This window comes from Equus caballus, chromosome 11 (genome assembly GCF_041296265.1).
Source record: "Equus caballus isolate H_3958 breed thoroughbred chromosome 11, TB-T2T, whole genome shotgun sequence".
Classification (NCBI taxonomy): domain Eukaryota; kingdom Metazoa; phylum Chordata; class Mammalia; order Perissodactyla; family Equidae; genus Equus; species Equus caballus.
The window spans coordinates 39954393-39980487 of NC_091694.1; the positions used below are offsets into that span (position 1 = coordinate 39954393).

A 26095-nucleotide genomic window follows, 5' to 3' on the forward strand; every position below is an offset into this window, starting at 1 on the left:
TCATTCTTTTTCTCCCATTGAAGCTGCTCCTTTAGTTTTTCCCTTTAGAAAATTTTGTGCTTTGTCTCTGCTTCTCTGAATACCACTATTTATGACTCCACTGTTTTCTCTTGCTCTGATTTAAGTGTAGATAACATAGCACAAAGAGTTAAGAGCGTTTACTCTATTGTCAGACTTCTGGGATTAAACCGTGGCACCACCAAGTTACTAACCTCTCTGGTCCTCGGTTCTGCCATATGTAAAATGGAATGGAAACTCTTAGAGTTGTGAAGGTAAAAGAGAGAATTCTTTTAATACATTTGGAATGGTGCCTAGCACACAGAAAACACTGAGTAATTGTTAGCTGTCTTAGTCATAGCCATACCTGGTGACTTCTGCTATTCTTACGTAACCCTAAATATCGCTCTGTACTGATTCTCAAATCTCTCTGCATTCCTCTCCGCTCACCTGTTCTTTGATCTTGTTTCCACTTGGATGTCCCACAGTAAACTCAAACTCAGTATTCAAAACCAAGCTTATCAGCTTTTCTCTGTAGCAGGATGCTTTGGCTACAAGCAACAGAAAACCCAAATAAAAGTGGCTTAAACATCAAGGGAAGTTATTTCTCTCCTATAACAAGAAGTTTAGAAGTAGGATGGGTCCAAGGCTAGATAATCCAGTTACTCAATCGTGTCCTCAAGGATCCATGTCCTTCACATTCCCTCAATATTTTGGCCTGTCCTTTGAGGCTGGCTCCCCTCAGCTCAAGATGAAAATTCAGGCACCAGGAGTAGATAATCAAGACTAATCAAGATCCATTCTCTTGGAGCTGGAGACGGGATTCTGTTCCCTGAGCAAATGACTGGCGGTGGGGGAGTGGGGCAGGGCGGGGCGTGAACACCTGAGCAGAATCAGGGCTTTGCTGGCAAGGAAGGATGGGTGGGGGATGACTTTGGATAGAGAGCTTACAGTGTCTGCTACAGTGTTTGAAATGTTTCATAATTAGAGGTAAAAAAATCTAAAAATGAAGAAGAATTGGGAGTCACGTTGGAGTCAGGAAAACTAGGTAGTGGGTATTGTAGAAAATCAAGTGAGACCAAGGAGTGGGGCTGAAGCAGAGAGGATGGTTTTGAGAGAGCAGCTGTGGCATCCTCGGCGACTAGACTGGAGCTAGGGAAGAAGAGCCTCATCTGGTTTCCAGTTTCTTCTTGGCTAAGTGGATAACCATTCTTGGAGATCTTCAAGACAACAAGATGAGTAGGTTTGATTGATAGGGGTTTAATTGAGTTAAGTTTTAAACAGATTGAGTCTGAGGTGCCTATGAGGCATCCTAGTGGGAATATTTCATAGGTGGTTTGGAAGGAATGTCTGAACTGGAAATGTAGATTTCAAAATGCTGCTTTTTTGCTCTCAGAAGTTCTGCCCTTTCCCGTTTCCTTCTTTCTTGATGCTGTTTCCCAGTCTCCTTCGAGCCCTCCTTGTCCTTGATTGCCCATCTCAGGTCAGTAGCCTTCTTCGAAGCTCTCTTCTTAAGGGACACTCTCTTTTGGTGAAACCATCACTTCCACCACTGTCTGTGTGCCAAGGTGTCAGTGTAATGGTGTGAGTCAAGTAACCATCACCCGTTAAAATTAATTCAGAATTCACAAAGCCAAATAATTTAGTTGGTCTACTTTTTAAAAGGCCCATAAGCATTATTAAATTACCAAAAACAACTCCCAAACCAAAATACCTCTATCCCCAAGCCCAGAAAATTGACAGAATTATTTAAAGAAATTTTAAAAGTTACAGACTTACCTTACAGTTCTCCACAATTATAAACATGAAAAGAGTGATCCGAAGTATTCCTTTTCAATTTGCTATTTAGACCTGAATTACCTGAGGAGATCACTCAGTGCATTCTGGCACCACATGCCCAGCCGTCTGTGCCTTTGCTGAATCTGTGAACTCTGAACTTCAAGGTTGCCCTTAGCACCTCTTTGTATCCTCCCAGCTCTTTTTCTTGCCAACAACTCTCCAGCCCTTCCTTCCTCAGCCTCACATCTGCTGGCTGCTCACACTTCTCTCCAGCTTCCTCGCCCTTCATATGCAGTCCATTGTCACTTTGGTCCCTGACGCTGGTCACTACTTTCGTTTTTCTCCCACTTCTCCCCAGTGTTTGCTGACATCTTTCAGCCACATCAGTCTCCCTGCTGTTTCCTGGTCATAGCTGTCCACTCACCCCCACGCCACTGCTTCGGCTTTGTCCTGCCTGTCCCGCGTTCGCCTCACCCTTTACTTAGCCCCTTCCCACTGCCTGTCGGTGGAGAAGAAGTGTTACCTAGTTTTGACCTGCCTTGGGACAGCTTGGTCACTGTGAATTTGTTTTGCAAATACTACATAGATTTTAGTTCACCTGACAATTATAGTTGGACCTCTTCTTTGTTTTTTTCCTTGGGATTTCTTCTATTAAGATAATCTGAAAAGCCTGCCCAAATATTAGCCGTTGTTATTATTACTGCTGAGCACAGAAACACAGCAGGAACGCCTCTTATTTTAAAAACAGCTGTAGAGGGCCAGGCCAGTGGCACAGTGGTTAAGTGCGCACATTCTGCTTCGGCGGCCCGGGGTTCGAGGGTTTAGATCCTGGGTGCAGACATGGCACCGCTTGGCAAGCCATGCTGAGGCAGGTGTCCCACATATAAAGTGGAGGAAGATGGTCACGGATGTTAGCTCAGGGCCAGTCTTCCTCAGCAAAAAGAGGAGGATTGGTGGCAGATGTTAGCTCAGGGCTAATCTTCTTCAAAATAAATAAATAAATAAATAAAAATAAATAAAAATAAAAACAGCCGTAGAAGGGTGTGGGGAAGCGGGTAGTCTCACTGAGAGGCAATTTAAAAATATCTCTCAGAACTCACCCTAAATATACAAATGTGCGTGTGTATATTTATCTATGCATATACATACACTTACAGTGCTATAAAATTTTGTATGTATATACTTAAAATCTCTCAGGATACGTAGGAAATGGACAGCATTGGTTATGGTTGGAGGAAGGTGCTGGAAGTTGTGGGATAGAGTGGGAGGGAGACTTTCGTTGCTTTCCTTGGTGTGCCTTTTGAATTTTGATCATCAATGTGTTACTTACTAAAACAAATTTTTTTAATGTACTACTCTATGCACAGCAATTCTACTTCAAGGAATTTATCCCACAGAGATAGTTGTATATGTATTAGCAAAATTGCATGTAAAATGATATAATGATGGCATTGTTTATAGTAACAACAAAAACTAGGAGCAACTTGAAAGTTCATCAGTAGGGGCTGGTACACCAATTATGACAATTCTGTACTGTTTAGAAAAATGAGGTATGCAAATATCCTAATATGGAAAGATTGCTGAATTAGGATAGGGTAGGTTCTGCTTCAGTCACAGACAACCCCCAAGTCTCAGAAGCTTTATGTAACAAAGATTTCGTTCTCACACACACAAAATCTTCCGTGGATCTGGGAGACTCTCCAGACAGCCACTGAGCATTCAGTCTCCTTTGATCTTGTGGCTCTGCCATCTCAAACACAGAGCTTCCTCAATCATCCAGGCAGTGTGCACGCCAGCTTTTCTGTGCTTTGGCCCAGGAGTGTGCGCGTCCTACAGCCTGTTGGCCAGAACTAATAACGTGACCCTGCCTAACTGCGAGAAGAGGTTGACTGTGGGCGAACAGATGGAATGTTTGGGGTACAGTCATCTTTGCCGTGTTATTTAAAGTATACTAATTGAAAAAGAGCAACATATACATTAGATTAGATAATGTATATGTACATTTATATAGGTATGTATGTGTAATTTTATTTTAAAAATAAATATATATACACAGAGTATAGGCACATAGTATTCTGGAAGGATGTATAAGAAGTTAGTAACAGTAGGAACCTCTGGAGAGTGGAGCTAAGGTTACCCTCTTTGAATGTTTTTACCATTATTTTTTATATTTTCAACCTAACAATAAAATGTTTAAATTGCCTTTTCCATCTGTTAGTATATATTAAGACAGTGGAATTAATTTATATTGCTTTTGTGAGGTTTTTTTTCAATCTAGTTTAAATTGACTCCATGAAATCCTTCATGGAAAAAAATGAATTTTGAGAAATCTGAATTGTACAACTGTTAATTTAGTTTGAATAAAATTAATGTATAGCTCTACTATGTATGTGTATATAATAGGTATAGAGAGAATTGCAAAATCCACCTATATTTGTACTTCCTTATGTTGTTTAGTCAAGCCTTACATGTTGCCAATTTTATAAAGTGGGAAATGCCATTCACCATTTACTCTGCACCACTCCTTTCCTGGATATGCCGGGTCTAAAGGGCAGGCAAAGAAATAAGTAATTCATTCATAGTGAACAAGCAAGGACCTGCCTAGCATCGCCTTGGAAAGCCAAACACCCAGCGAGCTATAAAAATACAGTAACAGATGACATAATCCTTACTCCTAAGAGAAATATTTAAAAAGTGTATTAATCTCCTTAGGCACTCAGAATATGAGGGTTCATTTTTAGAGGTTGATGCACTCTTTCTGCAAAGCTAGACAGTCTTGTTTACAAATGGGGTATATATTAAATGTACATTTAAAAAATGCATTTAAACCCTGAATGAAAAAACAAACAGCATAACAGCTTAGGTGTGGTGGCATAAGGGTACTTTTGTAATCGTGATTTTCTATCTTTCGTCAAACCCTCAGAGGACAGTTTAAGCCCTGAAGTTGGCCTTAGCCTGAAAAGAGCAATGTGGTTTGAGATCGTATATCTCTCAGGGTGAGGCCCTGGAACCCCAGGAAAGAACATGCAGCCTCTGAAATAGCTCTTCCAGGGTCAGGTCCAAGGCCATTGCTTCTTTGGACCAGCCCAGCTCCAACCTTGATGTCCTATATACGGGCTGCCTTGACCAGGGTTAGACAATCCTGTAAATGTTTTTAAGTTAGTGCTTTTTCTTTGAAAGAATTCTTTTGGTTTTGAGGTTCGTTCGTTGTTTTATGTGTAAATGCTGCCTCATTTTAATGGTTTCATTGTTTTATTCGTTAGTCATCTCTGCCAATAATACACCTCACCATCAGTTTTGGCTCCAAAACCAGACTCAGTATATGAGGGAATCATACTTCCAAGTGAAAACCTGGTACAGACTCTCCTGGTCTTCATTTCTCTGGACCGCTTTCATCATCATAATTTGGTTCACTACGACTGCTACATTCAGAAAAGATGTGTCTTTTCCAGACAAAAAAGCCTGTGAAGTTTGTTTTGCCAAGGATTAGGCATTAAGTTAAATTGGATTAAAAATAAATAATACAGATTTTCCCTTTCCTAGTGTAGCTAATAGTGCTAAGCTATAAATTTAAAAGCAGACTTTATTAAAAATTTAAATGATTGTAAACATAAGTAATAAAAATAAATCAATGCTTACAGTTTCTGAGATTTTTACGTACTTTTGAATTAGAATTGATAAACTATTCCTAAGAATTACACCTTGTAACGTGGTCCTGCTGTGGATGACCGATAGCAAGCTTGTGTCACACTCGACCTCACCGTGAGTTAAGCAGCATCCGCAATGGTCTCTACTTTGTTGAACAAAATGAGTTCACTGATCTTGCTCTTGGCTGTCACTGTAATGTCAAATTGCCGTGAAAGTTTCTAAATGCTCTCTATTTCCGTCCTGATCACAGACCAGGCAACAAACAATTTGCAGACTGGAATACGTCAAGTAACACTGTGCTAGGAACTGTTGGAGAGTATAAAGAAAGGTAGAAACACTTGAAATGTTAACTAGCAATAAAAAAGTTCGATAACTTAAAAGGGAAATAGAAGAGATGCCCCAGTGCAGCATCCAATTAATAGACAAATAAGTTGTAGAGACAGTAATTGTCCTCGATGTCCTGTGAAGGGAGAGAGGTCATTCACGCTGGGATCCCAGGAGAGCCTTGTGGAGATGGTGGGGCTTGAAATAGTTCTTAAAGGATGGTAGGATGTTTAAAAATATAAATTGGATCAATTTTATGTTATGAGTAATTATAGTATCTTGAAGAACTAATTGATGAATTGTTCTATAAGCCAAAAGTAAACATTAGTCATACTAATGAGTAATATATAAATGCTGATTTTACTGCAGAAATCTTAAGGTCATCCTTTGAATGCAAAGGAACTTCTTTGCTTGTGTTCTTTTTTAAAAAATTAAATTAAAAAAATTAAAAACAAAAGTCTTTGTTCTTTTGAACCATTACAAGTTGCTTGGTAGTTACTGTGTTTGCACTAGATTCTTTGTAAGTGGGAATGCTCAGTAAGGTTCCTTTCAGAAGCTCTGTTTGGCAGATGTTGTTTTGCGATATGGCATCAGTCCTTGCCAGCTCCGTCTTCCTCTTTTATTTATACTGCGTGGAGTTTATATTGCATCACTTCCTTTGTAAGAGACTTGACTGCAGGATCCTGGGATAGGGTCATTTTTTTTTTCATTGTTTTGCAGAGTGTCTCTTACCTATTTGTGGTATTCGAACTTTCTATTAGTCATCACCAGAAATTAAACGGGAGTTGTTGTTGCACCTGTCAGCTGGTAGTGTGGTGAACTGTATACAAGTTATAGATGGATTTTTGATTATTTTGCCTAAACCAGTTTTATTATTTTTAAACATTACTCCCATTTTAAAATAGTATGATATCCCTTAAAATCCATTATTCTAGCTTCTGTTGAAAAATCAGAAGTTCTGGCACAACTTGGTCCACATTTCAAAATAGGAACCGTCTGCAAGAGTAACAGCTACTCTCTTTATACGGGGCACACGCTCGTTCAGTGCCTGCCCTGCCCTGTGGATTTACTTCCTTTCTGCTTCACTCGTCCGTCTTGCTGGCCTGGCTTCCATAGACAGCTCAGTATGACTCCTCATAGAGTGTGTAAAGTAGCATGATTTACCCACCAAATCCAAGACCACGCCAAAACTAAACCTTCAGCTTTTCTGGCACCATCTGTACCTTTCCTAACTTGAATTATGTATCATTGAAGAGTAAAATGATACATAATTTTGTGGTTGAAATAAGTTGATTGATCTCAGAAATAGATTATTATAATCTGTATGAATAAATAAAATACTGTATGTATGTATATGTTTTGTGTGTGCGTATACATACATATATGTGAGAATAAGACAAATATGAAAACATGTTCCCAATTGGGGGATCATCTGAGTGAAGAATATTTGGGAGTTTTTAATGTTATCCTTACAACTTTTGACTTTGAAATTATTTTGATTTGAAAATTATTTTTAAAAGAGCTAACTCTCAACCACAGGTTGTCAGCAGTGAAAAGATTTTTCTTCCCTAAGAGAGTTATCCTTTAGTCAGAATTTGAGGAAAGGGAACATTTAAGGCCAACATAATTGATACCATGTCTTACAAGTTATTTTCCAGAAAAAAGAAAATTTTCCTTCTAGTTGATATGAAGAATAAAACTTAGAAAAAATATTTTTTGTATGCATTCACAACCAAAACAAATTGTCTCTGCATCCGTTGGTAGTACCCTGCCATAGGAAAGCACTCAAAGCATAAATACATGCATTGCTTCTCTGTATCCCAAGAAGGACCTTATCAGCGAAGTGGATACATATTTGCTGTTGTGCAGGCATCTTCATATTAGATATTTTAAATAAGCAACCATATTCTCAACAGAGCACAGGTCTGAGCTGTTTGTTCATTTGCGACGATGAATTTGTGCCAGTTTAGTCCCACGCTTTGGTCTAATCAATGGTGTTTGTCTCAAAAGCTGTAGTCCACACGGCCACAACAGAGGACAAAGATGGATAGTCAACAATGACATTGATTCTCTTTATTTTCCCAGATAAACTAAACTTTGGGATAGTGAAAGAACCTTTCAGCCCGGGCTGCGGTATCCTTTTGACATGTCCTTGTCATTCTTTGAGACTTCTTTCCTTTCTGCTCAGTAAGATTCCAGGCTCATCTTGTGCTTTCCCTGACCCAGTGATGGAATCAACCATTTCTCCAAAAAGTCTTGGTTCCTTTTAGTGGAGTGTGGTATTTAGAAACAAGATCTGGGTAGTAGATGTGGTTGTTGGTGCTGGAGTGTCATTGATTTTGGGCTTTGTCAGCAGAGTTGCAGTGGAGGGAGGCGAGGGATGTGTACACATATATCTGTGTGTGCTTGTCTATTTCTTTATCTTTCTATTTATGTTAAATATGGTGAGCTCATGCTAATATCTCCCATTTCAGTCCAACACCATGGGGTTTCTTTTAGCCTTCTTTCTTCCATATTTGTAATTTCCTTCTGCACTAGTGAAAAACCTGGCTCCCATCATCCTCAACATATTTACTTATTTTCTTAATCCCCCTGTATATAACTAATTTCCCCACCATGTGGGCCACCTCTTCGACCCCTACCCTGCTGTACACTCCAGCTGCACCGATGGAATCCTTACCCTGGCCCCACCACACACACTGACTGAGCCAGCTGAATCCTCAGCCCTGCCTCTGCCAAATATACTGGCCAGGCTGGCCAAGCCCTTGACGTTTTAAACTTAGACGAATTGTAAGCAAAAACTTGAGACAAAGTATTTCCTGAAATTATAAAAGAAGAATATTATTTTTAGTTATTCAATCACATAGTTTAGTTTTAATTCTTACTCACAGAAGACGACAGGACTTGTTTAAGTAAAGATTTAGAAATAATGCTATTTATAAGTAGGCTTAGGTCTTCTTTTACTTTTTGAAATGTAATGTTAACAGACGTTTAGAGAAACTGTTTACTGCTTAAATGATCAAGGTTGAACTAGAGGACAGCTACTTTCTGAGGGCAGCTACTGTGTTTCTTATTGGCCTATGAAGCTCTGAATTCAGAGTCGTGGTTGGAGTGACACTTAAACAAAAAATAAATATTGTAATATTTGTCTTAAATTGGCAACCAGTCTACTTACATAAATTCCTTTCTCAGTTTGATCTAGCAATAAAAAAGATTTAATTTCTGCTTTAGAACTAAGAAAAAAAAGAGGGAAAATTATTTGTTTTTTCCATTTCCTGATGTATTTGATCTGTTTTTAGTTTTTGACTCTTTTCTTTGCCACCACATTCTTATTCTCTTAGTTCACTTCCTGATGTCTGGTATTCCTGAATATAGACAACACTTGGTTATTTTCACAAGTGGAGAAGGACTGACTGGATAAAGCAAAGTAGTAGCTTATTCATATCATGTTTGTCTTTGAGATGTGTTGATTTTTATAATCTGAATATGAGCCCGTGTAACACTTTGAGTTTTTTTTCGTGAATCTCTTAATGGTTCTAGCTCCCTCCTTCCTTAGTAAAAATTCCCTTGGGTCCCATGGCAGTGTACTAGGAATAAGTGAAAATAAGTTAAAATGAAATTCAGCTCACAGTTTCTTAGGAAACTTGATTACAATGTAGGAAAAAAACTGTAAAAAGCAACATCTCAAATATCATGTAAAGATGAAAACTCTTTGCAGAGTGGTAATAGCTGATGTCTTTCACCTTTGATAGCTTTTTAAAATCTCTCCAAATTCAGCTCCCTTCTCCTTACCATAATAACTCTGTCTTAAAATGAACAGCCATTATCCAGGGGCCCCAGAGAGCAGTGTTTGATGTTTCCCTTGGGGATGGCTTCTGACATTTTTAATTTCCCTTAAGGGGCTGTTGGCCTCAGAGGAGTGACAGCATTAGCAGATTAGCACTGTAAAAGCTCTGTATGCCCCCAGACACTCCCAGCATTGGAATACTAAACACGTCAGTTCAATCTCCCTCCTTCCCCCAAGGCTACTGTCCACCGTCCAACAAACAGCCAGGCCGCCTACATGACAGAAATCCTGCACTGCTGATCCGGGAAAGGAAGTTAACCCCTCACTCTACCTTAGACACAAGGAATGTTTTAAAAAACAAACAAACAAAGACCTCAAGCCAACAGAAAATGCCAAATGTAAGTATAAGGATAACGCAAAACTAAAAACTTTACATGAGGAAATGTGGCTTTCAGATGTTACAGACTTCTGACAAAGAAAGCGAAGGAGAGCCAGCTGACAGAGTTTCTGGCCATTCATTCATTCACTCATTCAATAAATACTTTTGCTGGTTTTGAAATTCTCTGCTCAGTTCTGTGGTGGCTATTAGTTCACTCCAACAGAAACTATAGCCAAATGAATAGGAGCATCTGGGAAACTGTCCGGTTTTCCTATTCTTATAGTAGACTCCACCCTGGAGTAGAAATAGATCTCCCTTCCAGGCCAGTGGAGGCCTTGCTTTGTAATTCAGATTTCTCCAAGCAGAGATGGTAGTTAGGTGACTGGTTTAAATATATGGTGATTTCCTTCTTACCTGTAACTAGGCATGTGATGGCAACAAAAGAAGATTTTGGAAGGTTTTCTATTAATATTTAATAAATATATGATTGGCAACATATGTGAAAAATATCTTGGCACAGTAGGTGCACCATAAATATTAGTTTAGTGTGACTTTGTCTATTGAACGTAAAACAGGTGTTGTCACAGTAACTGAAATGGAAATAACCCATTCAGTTGACTGCTACCCATTTATTTCTCTCAAGTGTCTCCAGCCACAACTACCACCCAGCTTGTACCCCAAAGCTGCCCGTCTGGTTGCCCCAAGACTCAATAACACCTGGGAACACCTTGCTTTAAATATGTCAAAGCCTTCACATGTTATGAAAATTGGGATAAGGAACTACAGTATTTAAAAAGTGATGCAGGAGACTGATTAGGTTTTCTGTCCTTCACTAAATTAGGCATAGTTATTAAAACGGTTAGGTTTCTTGTTACCCGGAGAACCCCCCGGGAGTGGCATACCTAAGAACAGCGTAAGGTAGGGAGACTTCCTACCAGTGTGCATTTGACGGCAGGGTGGGGTAAGGGTCCCAAGTTTATCTTATTTAGTTACTCCTCAAACCTCCTGGGATTATTTATTTGTTTTTCAAAAGAATGTTCAGTACTGTTGTTTAAGTGGTTTATAGGATTATTTAAAATGCATAATTGTTATTAATTCATATAATTGTGCCTTCCTACCAAAGGGTTTTCGGACTCCGGTCCAGGCATCCTTCATTTTCCTGAGCAGTGTTGATTTATAAATAGGCAAGCTCCTTGGTTAAGGCAAAAGGCAGTTTGCTACTTCTCCAGGCATGCCGGGCAGCCAGATGGTTACTGTAATAGGAAATCATTTTTAAATGGAATGGATGAAGAGGAATAAGTATGTAAGAGTTGAGCCCTATGTTGGAGAAATTATATTTATTATTTGTTGATCCGAGGAGAAAATACAGTGTTGTGTTATTAAAGGGAAAATTTCATTCTTATGTTTTGGTCTGGATTTTCATACCTGTCGTTATTAGACACTCAGCATTTCATAGCTAAATAATGATGTTGTGATTTATTCTTATGCTGACACTGTGAAATATATAACATCTTCATTGAGGTTTTTTGTTTTGGGGTTTTGGTGTTTTTGTTTTTTTTTTACTAATTTTAAAGGCATGTGAATGTTTAAACGTCCGTCTAGTGGTCTGAGCGTCTGTAGTTTCTAAGGACTCTTACAGTCACTGTGGTGCACTTCACCAATCTCTGTATTTCCTGTACTAGGATTGTAGCAAAGTCAATCAGTCAATTAAATAATTAAATGATATAGGGTGGTAAATGATGACCAAAACAGACAATTTGCATTCCATGGTGTGAGTTTGGTAAACTTGTAAACCCTTTATAATCTCATGAAAAGAACCGCTTTCCTGTGAGATGAAAGCATCACCATTTCAGGATTCGTTTTCAACGGTGTGTTGAAGTTACAGGTGCCTTCACCTAACAGTGATTCTCTGCCCAGCGTGAAATGTCCTGAGACCACTAGTAGCAGACTCATCTGTTGTAAAGTGACTGCTTGACTGAGTGCCCTGTGAGTGGCCAGTATCCTCATCGCAGTGACAGACTTGAAATTTGAGCCCTTTTCAGTTACCCCCAGCAGACAAAAGAACAAAAAGTGAAAGCATTCCATTTACAGATGTCAACCCAGCCGTTGTATTTGTGGGCATGATTTGCTAGCCCATATTTGACAGATTATTTTTTCTCCTTGAGACTTAGCTTGTTTTCATTGAACTATACTGTAAAATATCTCTTTCCTTCTGTCAAGTGAATGAGTTGTGATTTTTGGTAAAAGTGCCTTCCATAGTCAAGAGATTTAGACAGTGTACTGAGAGGTAGCCATTGTATTTTTTCTAACCAGATTGCCTGGGACCTTAATAGATAGCTTTTGTGGGAAGAAGGTGTTGTGATTGTTTATACTGTTTCCTTAGACCAGGAAGGTAGGAGTCACTGCGTAACTTGACATGATCAAATTTAGTTAGTAAAAAAGTTTCAATTAGAACACAGATCTTTCCTATCTCTTTAAAACCTTTTTCTTGCTTTTAAATCAGGCAGCGGAGCCTGTGGTCTCCTTGCAGAGTTTGCCCATGGTGACAGGAGGGGATTTCTTGCTGCCCTCTTTGTGCTCTCGATACTCTGTTGCTGTCCTCGCTATTATTCCCTTTGTGTCCAAGGGATTGGGTTTAATTCGATGATGAGAGAAAGGAGAATGAGCGACATCTTTACTCGGACATCCGTCAGGTATCTCAGACTCAACATAGCCTGTCTGAATCATGGCCGCCTCCTAAAATTGCGCTCTTCCTCTGCTATCCCTGTTCTCGTTCCTCAGCAGCATCGTGGCCCACGCTGTCCCTCATGTGAGATACCTTGACACCCCTCTGTTTCTCACCTCTCACATCCAGGAAATTGTTCCGTCTGCCAGTTCTCCTTCTACTCTTGAAGCCCATTCACTTCGTCTCTCCACGGCTCCGTCCCAACTAGAGCCCCAGTCACCCCTTCCCAGGACTAATGCAGTAGTCTCCCAGCTGCTCCACCCCCAGGTGCTCAGTGCTCTCCACCCTGCAATCAGAGGGGGCTTTCAAAAAAGCAAATGTATGATCCGTGCTTAAAATTCTGCCCGGGAGATGAAGTCCAGAGTCCCTGTCTTGCTTGCAAGGCTTTGCATGCTCTAGCCCCTCCCCTCACACACCTCCGCCATTCCCCTCTTGCTCTCTCTGCTATGCGGTAGTCCTGTCCTGCTCTGGATTCCCCAAACAGCTACTGCAGCCTTGCCTCTTCCGGGATCTCCTCTTTAGTGTCTGTCCTTCTCATTACCCTGCATTAGGGTGGAATGGAGTCTGCCTGTTCCTTCGTTTACCTGGGGCTCCCCAGCACAGTGCTTGGAACATGGATGCTAATAACTACTGAATGAATGAACAAATGAAGACAAATAAAATTGAAGACAACAATAAGGACATTTAAGGTTAATATTTCTCTACGAGGCATGCCTTACTAAATAATAGAAATGTGTTTTAAAAAAGCAATCGTCTTAAAATGTATATATCAAAAACAAATTTTCTCCATTGCAAAAAAAAAGAAAAAAGAAAACGGTAGATAATTCAGCCACGTATCTCCTGACCACACTTTGTGGTTAACTACTGTTTGTGCTGCTCACATGGAAGGATGCTGGTCTGCAGAAGAAAACCAGGAGATGAACTCAGGAAGTCAGTAAAACCACTGCCAGTGGCCCTAACTAGGTTCTCAAGTCCTGTGGGAAGCGTAACATTTTACGGAGGGTTTTTTGGCTTTAGAGGGTCCCTCTGAACTGCTGGAAGAATGCTTTCCGGACGTGATGCCAAGCTAGATCGTGATTCATTACGCTAACAAAAGTGACCCTTGCTGTGAGAATAAACACAACTCAGCACTGATGCAACGCACTGGACAATGGGCCCTGAGCTAAGGAAAGCCGCTTCCTGCCATTCAGACGGCTTGCAGTATTATTCATGGTAAAAGGAAGACTTCATATTATTGCGCTCTTACCGGGTGCCAGTGCTATGCTGAGTGTTCCAGTGAATGGAGTAGCTCGTTTCTTACAACAATCTTGTGAGGGCTGGTATTGCCCCCCTTTTCAGATGAAGAAGGTGGGGCACAGAGAGGTTAGATAAAAGAGCTAGTTAGTGCTGAACTGCAGTCAGGTTACAGCGTGCCCTTTCTCAACACACCCTTTCCTCTGCTGTTGAGGGCCCAGGGATACCCCCATGCTGTGTTGCTGCTTCTAAAGCTTCTCTTCCAAACCCTTGGTATATTCACAAAAAGTCAAAATAAAGCATCTTATTCTAGATGCTCTTGAGGAAGTCTAAGCCAAGAAGTGCCTGGAACAATCTACATGGAGACTGTGTAATCACATAAGTAATGCAGATGTCAGTAACTGAATTTTTAGGATATGTTCTTTGAACCCTCCCACTCTTAAAGCTGGGTTGGGTATCCTTTCTCTAAGCTGCCACAGCATCTTTTCTGTCTTTGTTATTGCCTTAATTATTTTCTGAAACAGTGTGATGGTGTATGTGTGTGTGTGTGTGTGAGAGAGAGAGAAAGAGAGAGAGCGCGTGAGCAAGAGGGGAATGATAAATTAAAAATAGTAATTTTTAAACCCTCTATCATTGTGCTTATTACTACATGGCATTGTCTGTTTACATAGACCTTTGTGTACAGTAATACTCTGCCTTATTCTCCTTTGTGACTCAAACTCTTGGCATAGTGCTGGCACATGGCACTTATTAGTTGCTCAGACAGCTATGAGTGGACACAGTCAGTAACTAGCAGAGTCAGGATTCAAACCCAGGGCTGCAAGGCTGTGTGACTCCAGAGCTCATAATCTTTCCAGCACATATTCCCTGCCCATCTCAGGAATGCACAGTCTGGTAAAGGGAATAAAACAAACTGACTCCATCTCGTGGAGACCATGATTTTGCCAGAAGAGTCAGAAACAAGATGCCTTCACCCTTGGAAGAGATTCTTGTCTAGGAACTGGGGAAGGTGGACTGAACCTTATTGAAAGCTGGCAGTAAGCTAATGAACATTGCATAAGTTTGGTGCATCAGTAAAGAAAGGGGTCAAAGTTTTGTGTACTTTGAAAATAAAACTGCAGTATAGGCTGTCCTTTCGAAGTGGGCCAGCGTCATTGGCTAAAAAATCCCCACCCAGGAAACAGAAACTCTGATATGTTGTAGATGGAAGTATAAATTACTGCAGCCTTTTTGGAGAATAATTTGGCAATAATTTATAAGTTTAAATTGCACACGTTCTTTGAACCAGCACCGTCAATTCTAGAAATGTGTTCTGCAGGTATACGTATACATACGCACAAAGAAATATATATACCATTATATTCATAGTTGCGTTGTTCATAGTAACAAAAGATTGGTAACAACCTAAATATCCAATAGGGACTGATTAAATATGTTACTGTATATTCACCCATGAAATGTAACAGTATCCAGGCATAAAAAAATGAGGCTTTTCTCTACTTACTTACATGAAACTATCGCCAAGATATACATTTTAATTAGAGAAAAAAGTCATTCATGTAAAAAACTCTATGTGCACATATGTGTGTGTATGCATAAACTATTTCTAGAAGGATTCACAGGAAACCAGTAGCACTGGTTACCTCTGATGAGGGAAACTGTGGGAAAGGTGAGAGAAGGAAACAGTTTTCACTATCAATTCATTTACATCTTTTGAATTTTTTACTTAGTCTGTATGGCCTATTCAAAATTAATAAATTAATAAAAATTTAAACTTACTATATAAAGAAGCTTGGAAGTTGGGGTTTTTTTTTATTAGCAACTTTTAATTTTTATATAATTTCAAATTTACAGAAAAATTCCAAGAATACTAAAAGAAACTTCCAAGTAGTGTGCCTTGCATTTAGTGGTTATCTCTTTAATTTCTTATAATCTGGAATATTCAGCCTGTCTCTGTTTTCTTGACTGTGAAGTTTTCCAGTTATGTAGAATGTCTTCCAATTTAGGTTTGTCTTGTGTTTCCTCCTGATTAGATTCAGGTTATGTGTTGGTGGCGGACAGCGCAGAAATGACGGTTGTGTCCTTCTCACTGCATCCTATCAGGAGGCACGTATTTGTCTGGGTTCTCAGCCCTGCAGGTACAGGAGATGAGGCTCTCCGTCAGGGCACCCATAGAAACTTTCAGGTCATTTTGCAGCAGTTAAGCTGGGAATTTGTATCCCTGAGCTCATCCTTTTCATTCGTCACTTTGTCCAGCAACATTAGGGGTTACCAGCCACTGCGTATGTTAGTTAGTTTTCCGAAAATGTTTGAAAGCCTCATATACAGTTACCCAGCTCCTTGCTTCTTATACTAGTTGATTAGGAGTATCCAATGGAGATATTTTGTATTTCTCTATTGCTGGGTCACACCATGAACTTTCAGTGCTGTCTATACTGCTGGAAATAGAGTCATTCGGGGCTTCGGAGAGCCAATTCCAGAAACCCCAGAACCAATTTAGAAAATTCATCCTTAAAATTCTGTTTCTCTAGAACCACTCTTGGTACCAAAATCTATATTAGTTTGGGTTCCCCAGAGAAACATAACCAATAGGATACATACATCTGTATGAATTTATATATACATATCTAAAGAGATTTTTGGCTCACACAATTATAGAGGCTGAGAAGTCCAAGATCTGCAGTCGGCAAGACCCAGGAGAACCAGCTCTATGGTTCCAGTCCTAGTTTGAAGGCCTGAGACCCAGGAGAGCCCATATTGTAGGTTCTAGTCTGAGTCTGAGTATGAAGGCAGAAGAAGACCTATGTCCTGGCTCAAAGACAGTCAAGCAGAGAGAAAGAATTCTTTCTTACTCACCCTTTTATTCCAAACAGGCCTTCAGCAGATTGGATGATACCCACCTACACTGGGGAGGGCACTTTGCTTTATTCAGGCTACTAGTTCTGGTGTTAATCTCATCCAGAAACACCCTGACTGGCATATCCAGAATAATGCTTGACCACATGTCTGGGCACCCCATGGCCCAGTCAAGTTGACACGTAAAATTAACCATCACAGGCACATATGTTGGTTTGTTCCAATATCAGTGATGGTAACTTTGATCTCTTAAGTGATCACAACATTTCTCCACTGTAAAGTTAGTCTTTCCTTTTGTAATTAATAAGTGACTTGTGGGGAGACACTTTGAGGCTGTGTAAATATCCTGTTCCTTGTCACACTTTCAACTACTAGTTTTAGCATACATTGATAATTTTCTAACTCATATCATTCCTCTATATTTCTTAATTGACATTCCACTCTAAGGAAGAGCTTTTCTTCCTCTCATTTCTTTCTTTCTTTTTTATATCAATATGAACTCATAGATTCTTATTATTCAATGGATTACAATGTTACTGACATTACTTATTTTAATGCTAATATGGTTCCAGATTTGGCCAGTGGGAGCCCATTCAAGCTGGCCTCTGTGTCCAGAGAATGACCCGTCCCTGTCCTTCTTTGAGTACTTCCCTACTTTTTGGCTCAAGAAGATATTTCCAGGCTCATCTTATTATACTTTTTCTGTCCCGATTCTGGAATCAGCTTTTCTCCAAGGAGTCCTGGGTCTTTTTAATTAAGAAGAATGGTATTTACAAGCCACCATTTGGGTGTCATTGCTTCTGTGCTCTCCCAGTGGACAGAGCTAGTGTGTGTGCACATACCTCTCCCTCTCCCCTCCCTTCACCCCGCGTAGTCTATGAGTCTGTACTCCAACTCTAAGTCAGCCCTACATACTTCATGACTTCCCTCTCCAGCAGAGAAACACCTGTCTCAGAGGGTGAATTGGAGTAGATACCATTTAATTATATTTTCCTGGAATAAAAATTGTTATTTGTATCTAGATTATGTGAAGTTGCTCCCATGAAGTAAAAGACTATTATTTTCTGTTGGGACATGGCAATAAGGCCCATCTTTTAAAAACTAGGTGACATCTTGCTATATTTAATCCTCTCCCACCCCCATATTTGAAAGTCGTAAGGGTCATCAGAAAAAAGAGAAGTGAAACTAAACACGTAAATAGAAATAAAAATGGTAAAGATGGTAGGTGATTTAAAGTTTTTCATACCTGATATTCTGAATTTTCTCTATTAGTAGAATGCAAAACGATTTTCTGAGAGAGTGGAGGTGGGCTAAAGAGATTCACTCATTCATTCATTCCTTTATTTTTTCATTCATCAAATATTTAACCATCCCCTATAAGTTCCAGGCCCTGTATCGCATGCTGAAGATAAAGCAATGAACAAGATAGATGTGGTCTCTGTTCCCCTGGGGACAGACAATACACAAGTAAACAAGAAACTACTTGTGGTAACTACTATAAAGGAAACAAATAAGTGTGGGATGATGGGGGCAATTTAGATGGAGAAAGGGCTTGTTTTATTCTCCCCCAGAGCACACAGTGATCAGGGGTGGCATGAGATAAGCCAGTATCTGGGTGTCAGATTGACATGACCTTGAGGTTTCCCATTAAAAAGGTTTCAGGACAGGAATGAGCAGTTAAATTTATATTTTAAGATCACACTTGCTGCTGTATGGAGAATGGATTGAAGGGGGTTGGACCAATTAAGATGATACACCTGTGACTTTATAGTCTTGCTAACACTGTTCACTATCAAAACTCCTGGTCTCTAGGTGAAAAATTGTATCATGTTGATTTGATTTGCGTTTCTTTAAAAGTAAGTGAGGTTGAGACATGTTTTCATAGAATTTATTTTGGTGTAACTAGTTGTATTCGTTTCCTAGAGTTGCCATAACAAATTAGCACAAACTGGGTGGCTTAAGACAATAGGCAGTTACTGTCTCACACTTTTCAAGGCCAGAAGTCCAAAAATCAAGGTGTTAGCCTCTTTCCTTGCCTCTTCCCAGCTTCTGGTGGTGACCATCAAACCTTAGCGTTCCTTGGGTTGTAGCTGCATCTGCATTGTCATCACATGGTGTCCTCCTGATCTGTCTCTGTCTCCACGTGGCATTTTCCTCTTCTCATAAGGACACCAGTCATATTGGATTCGGGCCCATCCTAATGACCTCATCTTGATTGTTTCTGCAAAACTCTATTTCCAAATAAGGTCACTTTCACAGGTACCAGGCTTGGGACTTCAGCCTGTGTTTTTGGGAGGCAAACTTCAATCCATCACAGTAATCATCTGTGTTTTTTTGTTTTTCCAAGTGCCTAGCCCATTTCTAACACTGTTTATTGACATTTATTATTGGTATATTTATTTGTTGTTTTGGAATGTCACCATTCTCATATACTAGAATCTTCAGGTACGCCAATTATGTGATCTCCATTATCTCCCACTTCTATAATTTTCTTCTTTCTGCTTTATTTTAACTTTGTTTTTCCATTTCATTTTGCTTACTTTTCTCCACCTTTTCTTCTTGTCCCTATTTTCAACAGTGTCTAGTCCCTCTTTATTATGTCTTTTAATGTGACCTTCATTTCTATGGGATTTTTTTCCTCTTCCATCTTTTCTTGAGCTCTTCCAGCTTCTCATCTCCTTTTAAAAGAAGATTTTAAACATGATTTCTCTTTTTTTTAATGATGTTTTCTTTGATCTCTTTGTTTAGAGGGCTATATTTTCTTTATATTCTTTGCTTTCATCCAGACATATTTTCCCATCATTTTTCTCCTTCATGACCTACTTTTTTTGTGTGGGTATTGATTCTGGGTTAGTTAGTTGTTGAAAGATAGTGTGCTTTGGAATGACCAGTAGATCACTGAGTTTGGAATCGGTTATTTTTAAACCCTTTCTCACCAACACTCTGCCCTGAAATGGCAAGAAGCTTGCCTGACTAGCAGGCGGGTCCCATACGTGTGCCATGAGGCTTCGGGGAGGTGAGTTAGCATTTACCTCTTTCCATTTATCAAGAGCATCTGCTGCAGAGCAATCACACCTCCTTTTTGTCTTTTGCCTCCCCACTCTGACAGCCTTCTTTTGCAAAAATGTGATTTCTACTCCTTTCTTCCTGTAGCCCCACCTTGTGGCTATTCAGAAGTGTCAGACGGGACTCATTTTGTTCTGCAGCCCCCTGCATCCTGAGACTCTGCCATTCTTATCAGAAAATTCTTGGTTTGGCCACTCGGGAACGACAGCCTTCTTCTGGAGAACTCTGCTTCAGTGCCTGAGATTTGCAGAGGCATATGTTCACTCTTAGCAACCTCCCTCAGCTAGGCCCAGTTTTCGTAGCACTTCGCAACCTTTCTTCATAGCTTGTGTTTCAAGAGTTATGGCTAGTTTTTTGCTTCATAGTAGGTAAAATTTTCCTTTCTGTTTTTATTTTGTTTTACTGTGCTTGTTGTTGATTTTCAGAGGGTAGAAGAGAGCCAAGATGTCACTATTCTATCCTCCTTAAATGGGAGTCCCTCAGATGGTATCTGAAGTTGATCCTGGCCTCAACCCTAGAGAACTTGAGTATTTAGAGATCATTAGTAAAGGAGGAGGCCACAAAGGAGACTGAGGAGGAAAACCCAGAGAATATGGCCTCATGGAGAAGAGCGTGTTGAGGAAATGGGAGTCAGTGTCAAGTGCTGCTGAGAAACCAAGTAAGATGAGGACAGAAAATCAACCAATGAATTTAGCAAATTCATTGGGAAATTACTTTGGGAAGTTTGCTCAAGATTTATTGAAGTGCTGGAGTGGAACCCAGATTGGAGTTGGTTGAGGAGATAATGGAAGGCAAAGAAATGGGGTATGTAGGTTAACCCCTCTCCTGAGAAAGATGAATGTTCATGGAATAACTTAAGATTTCATTTGCATTAAAAAGAGAAGGAAAACTAGCCAAATCAATGTGATTAAGCAACACCTATCCGAAAGTGTATGTTCCCATGAAATAAATAATACTTAATCATGAATAAAGATTTCATTAAAACATAATGGACCATTCACAGAGAATTTTCCTTCTGATTATAATTGATTCCATCTAGTTTAAAAGTCAATCAAGGATAACACTGAATTCTGTTAGTGAGTGAACTGAAATTAGAAGCCTGAAGAGTACATGTGAGATCTCATCATCCAAAATAAATTCCTTTTTCTTTTCCACCCAGCTCAAAGTTAGATATGTTTTGTCCCTCAAGTTCAGTGAGTGTTCAAATTCTGTCCAGTTCCCTTTGAAATAACTCAAATTTCTCTTTCCTTCGTTTCTGCTGCCATTCGGAGGGCCGGCCTTATTGATCTCTTCAGCTAGAAAAGTCTTCACCGATTCCCTGTTTCCAGTCACATCAAATTTAAACTTCCTCAGCCTGGCTTTCAGAGCCTATCACGTCACATATAATCTGACTCCCTCCTTTTCCCACTGTTCTCCAACAGTGGATTCCCTAATCCAGTTGGATTCCCCAATCCAAGCTTTCTGCTCTCATTAGGCCAGCCTCCCTCGTGTTCTTCTAATCTTGACACATGCTTCTGCCTCGTGTTTAAGATTATGGCAGTCCACAATTAGCACTTCATTATCTTTAGTATTGTTTTCCGAGGGTTGCTCCCCCGGCCCCTAGTGTCCTACTTCTCTGTAGGGTTTTGCTGCCGTCTGCCCGTGACTGATCAGAAGGAGCTGCATACATCTTGCCTTCCTGTTGGAGGTACTCTTTTATATCAGTGACACGTGCAAATTAATGAGGCTATTTTTTTTAAAAAATCAGTGTCTCAAAATTCATGTACAAAAGACTATTGTTCTTCAGAGGCATAGCCTTTATATTTTCTCCATTGCTATTCATTAATTCAAAACCTTTTTTAGAACCTCTTTATTTCATTCAGAAGCCAACAAAAATATCTGGCTCATTCAATAAATATTTTTAAACTTCTTAAATTAAGTTTTAAAAGTCAATTGCCGTTAAGCTATTTTTAACTTTTTGGGAAGTTCTAAAGAAAAAACAAAATCTGTACAGAGCAAGACCATAGTACTGTATTGCAGATGGGGTGTCAAGAATGGCTTCCTAAGATAAGCAGACAAACACATAGACAAGGTGAACAGATTAGTGTTACCAGAGGAGAAAGGGGTGAAGGGAGGGCGAAGGGAGTAAGGGAGCACATGTGAATGGTGACGGATAAAATCTGGACTTTTGGTGGTGAACACAAAGCAGTCTATACAGAAACTGAAATATGGTGATGAACACCTGAAATTTACACAATGATGTAAGCCAGTATGACCCCAATAAAATAATTTTTAAAAAAAAGAAAGAAAGAAAGAATGGCTTCCGGGAGGAGTTGATGCTTACTTGGGCTTTTGAAGAAAGACTGAGAATCTGCCAAGCTGATGGGGGAAGGTGAGACTGGGTGGGGAAAAGGTATTCTGGGCAGAATGAACCCCGTAGGCAAACCATAAAGGCATGGTGAGCTTGGGAACTATAAATAGCTCATTAATGTGAAGGCAAGAGTGACAGAGAGGGGCAGAGTGAGGACGCTTTGATGGGTGGATATGTTGTGGGTAGTTAGGAAGGTCAAGTGAAGAGAAATGCGGAGGCCAGGACACAAGAAGACCTTGTATGCCCTGCTGTGGAGTTCATATATTACTCTTTAGGTTTCCACACTGAAAGGAGTTTGTTGTGATAATCTTTGCTACCGCAGCACATGCTTTTATATCCTACCTGTCGTACTATGTTATTATTATTTGCTTACAATACTCCCCTGTTCTTTATTCCTTTTTTAATTCCCAGGGTCAGGCTCACTCCAGTCTTGCACAAGGTAGATACTAAATCAATATTTGAAGAATGACTTACAAAAGTGTGTCATAAAAGGTTTCCACAGAAAGGTCATAGAAATGCCTTCCTTGGTCTCTAATAAGAGATGGTATCACCCCATTTGTCATCTAGGATTATTACTGCCGTTCCTCCTGGGAGCAAACCAAGCAGGTGCCTTACCTTGGGAAGCACATTGCCTTCGTGCTTATGACTTCGTAGCCTAAGGCTTTCCAAAGCAAACTGCAATCTTGGGTTGGCGTTAAAGTGTAAACTGGCACCATCTAGTGGTGATTTTAAGACCTAACCAAATTGGAAGTTTCATGTTTGGTAACTAGACGTAGAGTTTCAAATCAGATAAGCGTCTAACATTTTGTAAATCGCTGAAGCTTTGTATTTAATACCGTATTTTGTGGACCCTTTGCCACAATCTTCAAGTTAATAGTTATGCGTTTGATGATTTTATATGTGTATATTAATTGTGTTTTACAAACGTGATGCCTAGAAGTTTTGACAAACAAAATATTCTATTTGAAATAAAAAAAGAATTTCCGTGAAGGTGCATGACTGGACAGACCTGGAATCTTAGAACAACATTCTAATCTCACTTGTTATTCGCTGTGTCTCTTAGTCACAGAGTTCCAGACTCATGAGGTAACGTCCTCCCCCTTTTCTTTATTTTTTTCTGTTTGGACAGTGTTTTTAAAACTAAAGAATTTTGCCCTTTTCGTTCTTATCTTTGAAGACAACAGTTGAGCATGTCCTGTAAATTTGCAGGTTAAGCCAGAAAGGCTTGGGTAGTGAACCTTAGCTTTTTACTGTTTTTGTGGGTCTTTGAGCCTGAGTTATGTAGACATTCTGCTTGTGATTTGTAGTTGATTGACGCCTGAGGCAAGGAATCGGATTATGATCACTGAATTAATTCCTCGTGTGTAGGGATTGCTGCAATCTAAGTAGCAGTGTTAATAAAATAAAAGCATTTATTAAAAATCTCCTTCATGCAGAACATAATTGGAAGCACAAGATTAATTGCCTTTTTTTAAAGCGCTTACTCAATGCCTGGGGAGAGAAGGGTATAATTATCGCCCTTTTACAGATGAAGAAGCCGGAACACATGGAGGTTAAGTAGCTTTTACGAGGTCTCACTGCTATCAAGTTTGCAATGTGAGCGTTCAGACCCAGGTGTGAAGGACTCCAGAGTCAGTGCTTTTAGCTACCATATAAACTTTCTAGCAACAGGGGGGATGCATAAGAAAACCACAGTAGAAAAGTGTACAGAAAACCTTAAAGTGGTTAATAGCTTATTAAATATGTACTAACTACTTGATAAAAATCTTGGTTTTAATGTATTGTTGATGTTACCAGCTTCTGTTTGTTTCCACTCCTAATGATAGCCGTCAGCCTTCATTCCAGTGTAAAGGAAGTCTAAGGCTCTTGCCTTGTGGTCCCATGTGTATGGTTACTTCCCTGCCCCGCTGGCCATACAAGAGTGCTTAGAGACTCGGCTGCTGCCAGTGGACCAGCATTTTGCCCGTCCCAGCACTCCCTTCAGCTCTTGGAAGTGAGCTGTACGTCTACCTGCGCCTCTCGGCAGGTGGAGTGTGTTTGTGGCAACCACTTGTGTAGAAATGTCCAATTGGGCGTTGGCCTAGATCTGGTTCCTATATGTTTATATGTGTGAGTTAATAGTTAATAGTGTAAATGGTGAATATAGGTGGACTTTCTAAATTTTGTATTGAGATTTTTTCTTTGTTAATATAGACACACAGTTTTGCACAACAGCAGCCATATCATCTATGCAGGGTTTTTAGTTCTTTTTTTTCTTTGTTCCTATGGCTTCCTTCCAGCTGCCCACTTGGCCTTCGTCCCCATCACCCTACTGTGTGTGTAGAAAGATACATAAGACATAACGTGTATTCTTCCATATCCTTCCATGCTTAGGTCATCATTTGCAAAATATATCTACATATGATTTTACATATAAATCATTTATAGGGTGGCTTTTTAGCCTTTTATGGTAAAAAAAATTGGATCATATCATAAATGCTTTAAAAAATACACATACCTTTCAACCAGCTGTGCCATTCCTGGAAGTCTGTCCCACAGAAATAAAAGCACTGATTTGTAAGATTGTGTGTCAAGAGTGTTTTCTGCAGTATTGTTCATAATAGCAGGAGGGGAGGGGGGTGATTGAGTAGATAATGATCTGTCTACACTATGGAACTTTAGGCAATCATTTAAAAAAAAAGAACTTGATTTATGCCGGAAGTGTCTCCTTTACCATTCTCTCTGTTATGGAGTTTACTATTTTTATTCCTTTACTGACATTTTAGTGGGATTTCAAGAGGGAGAAGAAATAAACGTGTTTAAACAGTTTGCTTTATAGTTGAAAATCTGGCTAAGTGGATTTCAAGACCTGCTTTAGCTTCTATTTATTTTCTTCCTAGAGCTCTTAGTGTCTTCAACTATTTTAATTTTTTTCATGTCTTACCCTTCTTTATTTTGGAAATAGGAAATCCCCAGCCTCTGAAAAATTAAATTCTTTCTTCCTTCTTGGCTTTTAACCCCTATGGTCTTTTCTGCCAGCAGCGTCTGAAAGGACGCAGCCTCAAGCAGTGTCTGTAAAAGTAAACTCAGAACCAATGAGAAGCATCAGTTCAGAAATTCTTCCTGGGATATTTGGATTTTCTCGGAAGTAAGAGACTCATAGGAAAGAAAGAGCATTTCTGTATAACCACAGCTGCTGCTTCCTTTTCTTTGGCTTCTGTGCAGATTTGAAAAAGGACGCATCTACACGTTCATTGGAGAAGTCGTCGTTTCTGTGAACCCTTACAAGTCGTTGAACATCTACGGGAGGGACACGGTGGAGCAGTATAAAGGACGTGAGCTGTATGAGAGACCTCCTCATCTCTTTGCTATTGCTGATGCTGCTTACAAGGCTATGAAGAGGCGATCAAAAGACACTTGCATTGTGATATCAGGTACCGAGAGGGTCCCCTGCACTTTCAAGGTCAAAATGTGTTTAACTTGTTTGGTACGTAAGGATCCAGACAACTGATTAGATCTTTTTTGAAGTTAGAAATGTGAACAGTTTTATAGGACAAAAAAATGTAATGAACATTAAATAGCAGATTGTTTATGTCATTTCTGACTGTTCTCTAGTCTAGGTTCATTTACAAATACACGTTACTTTGGGATGGACTTCTGGTCAATTTTGTAGACTAAGCTGACATGGAAAATCCTTCCTCACATCTCAAACACATAAAAGTACTGGCTCAAATGTGATAAAAATTATTTTAAATAATAACAGAATGAAACCAGGAGAATGAAATCCTGAGGTACCAAAAACGAAGAATGAACTCAAGGTCAGATTGGTGAATGGGAACTGGTGTCGAGGGACGTGCAGAAGCCCTGGGGCCGGGAACAGGTTCTCAGAGCTGGGGGCCAGAGCTTTAGAGCCCCAAGAGGAAGGAGACAGGTGACAGACCCTGTGTGCCCAAGACCTGCAGCTGAGCTCTC

General features: G+C 39.8%; 1 protein-coding gene across 2 annotated transcripts in view; it reads left to right on the top strand.

Moving 5' to 3' along the window:
* Positions 1-26095, top strand: part of MYO1D (myosin ID) — a 319245-nt gene that overhangs the window by 58302 nt on the left and 234848 nt on the right. For both annotated transcript variants that reach the window (XM_023653032.2, XM_023653034.2), the window contains exon 2: positions 25349-25557. In XM_023653032.2, the coding sequence (XP_023508800.1) occupies positions 25349-25557 (209 nt within the window). The remainder of the gene's footprint in view (positions 1-25348; positions 25558-26095) is intronic.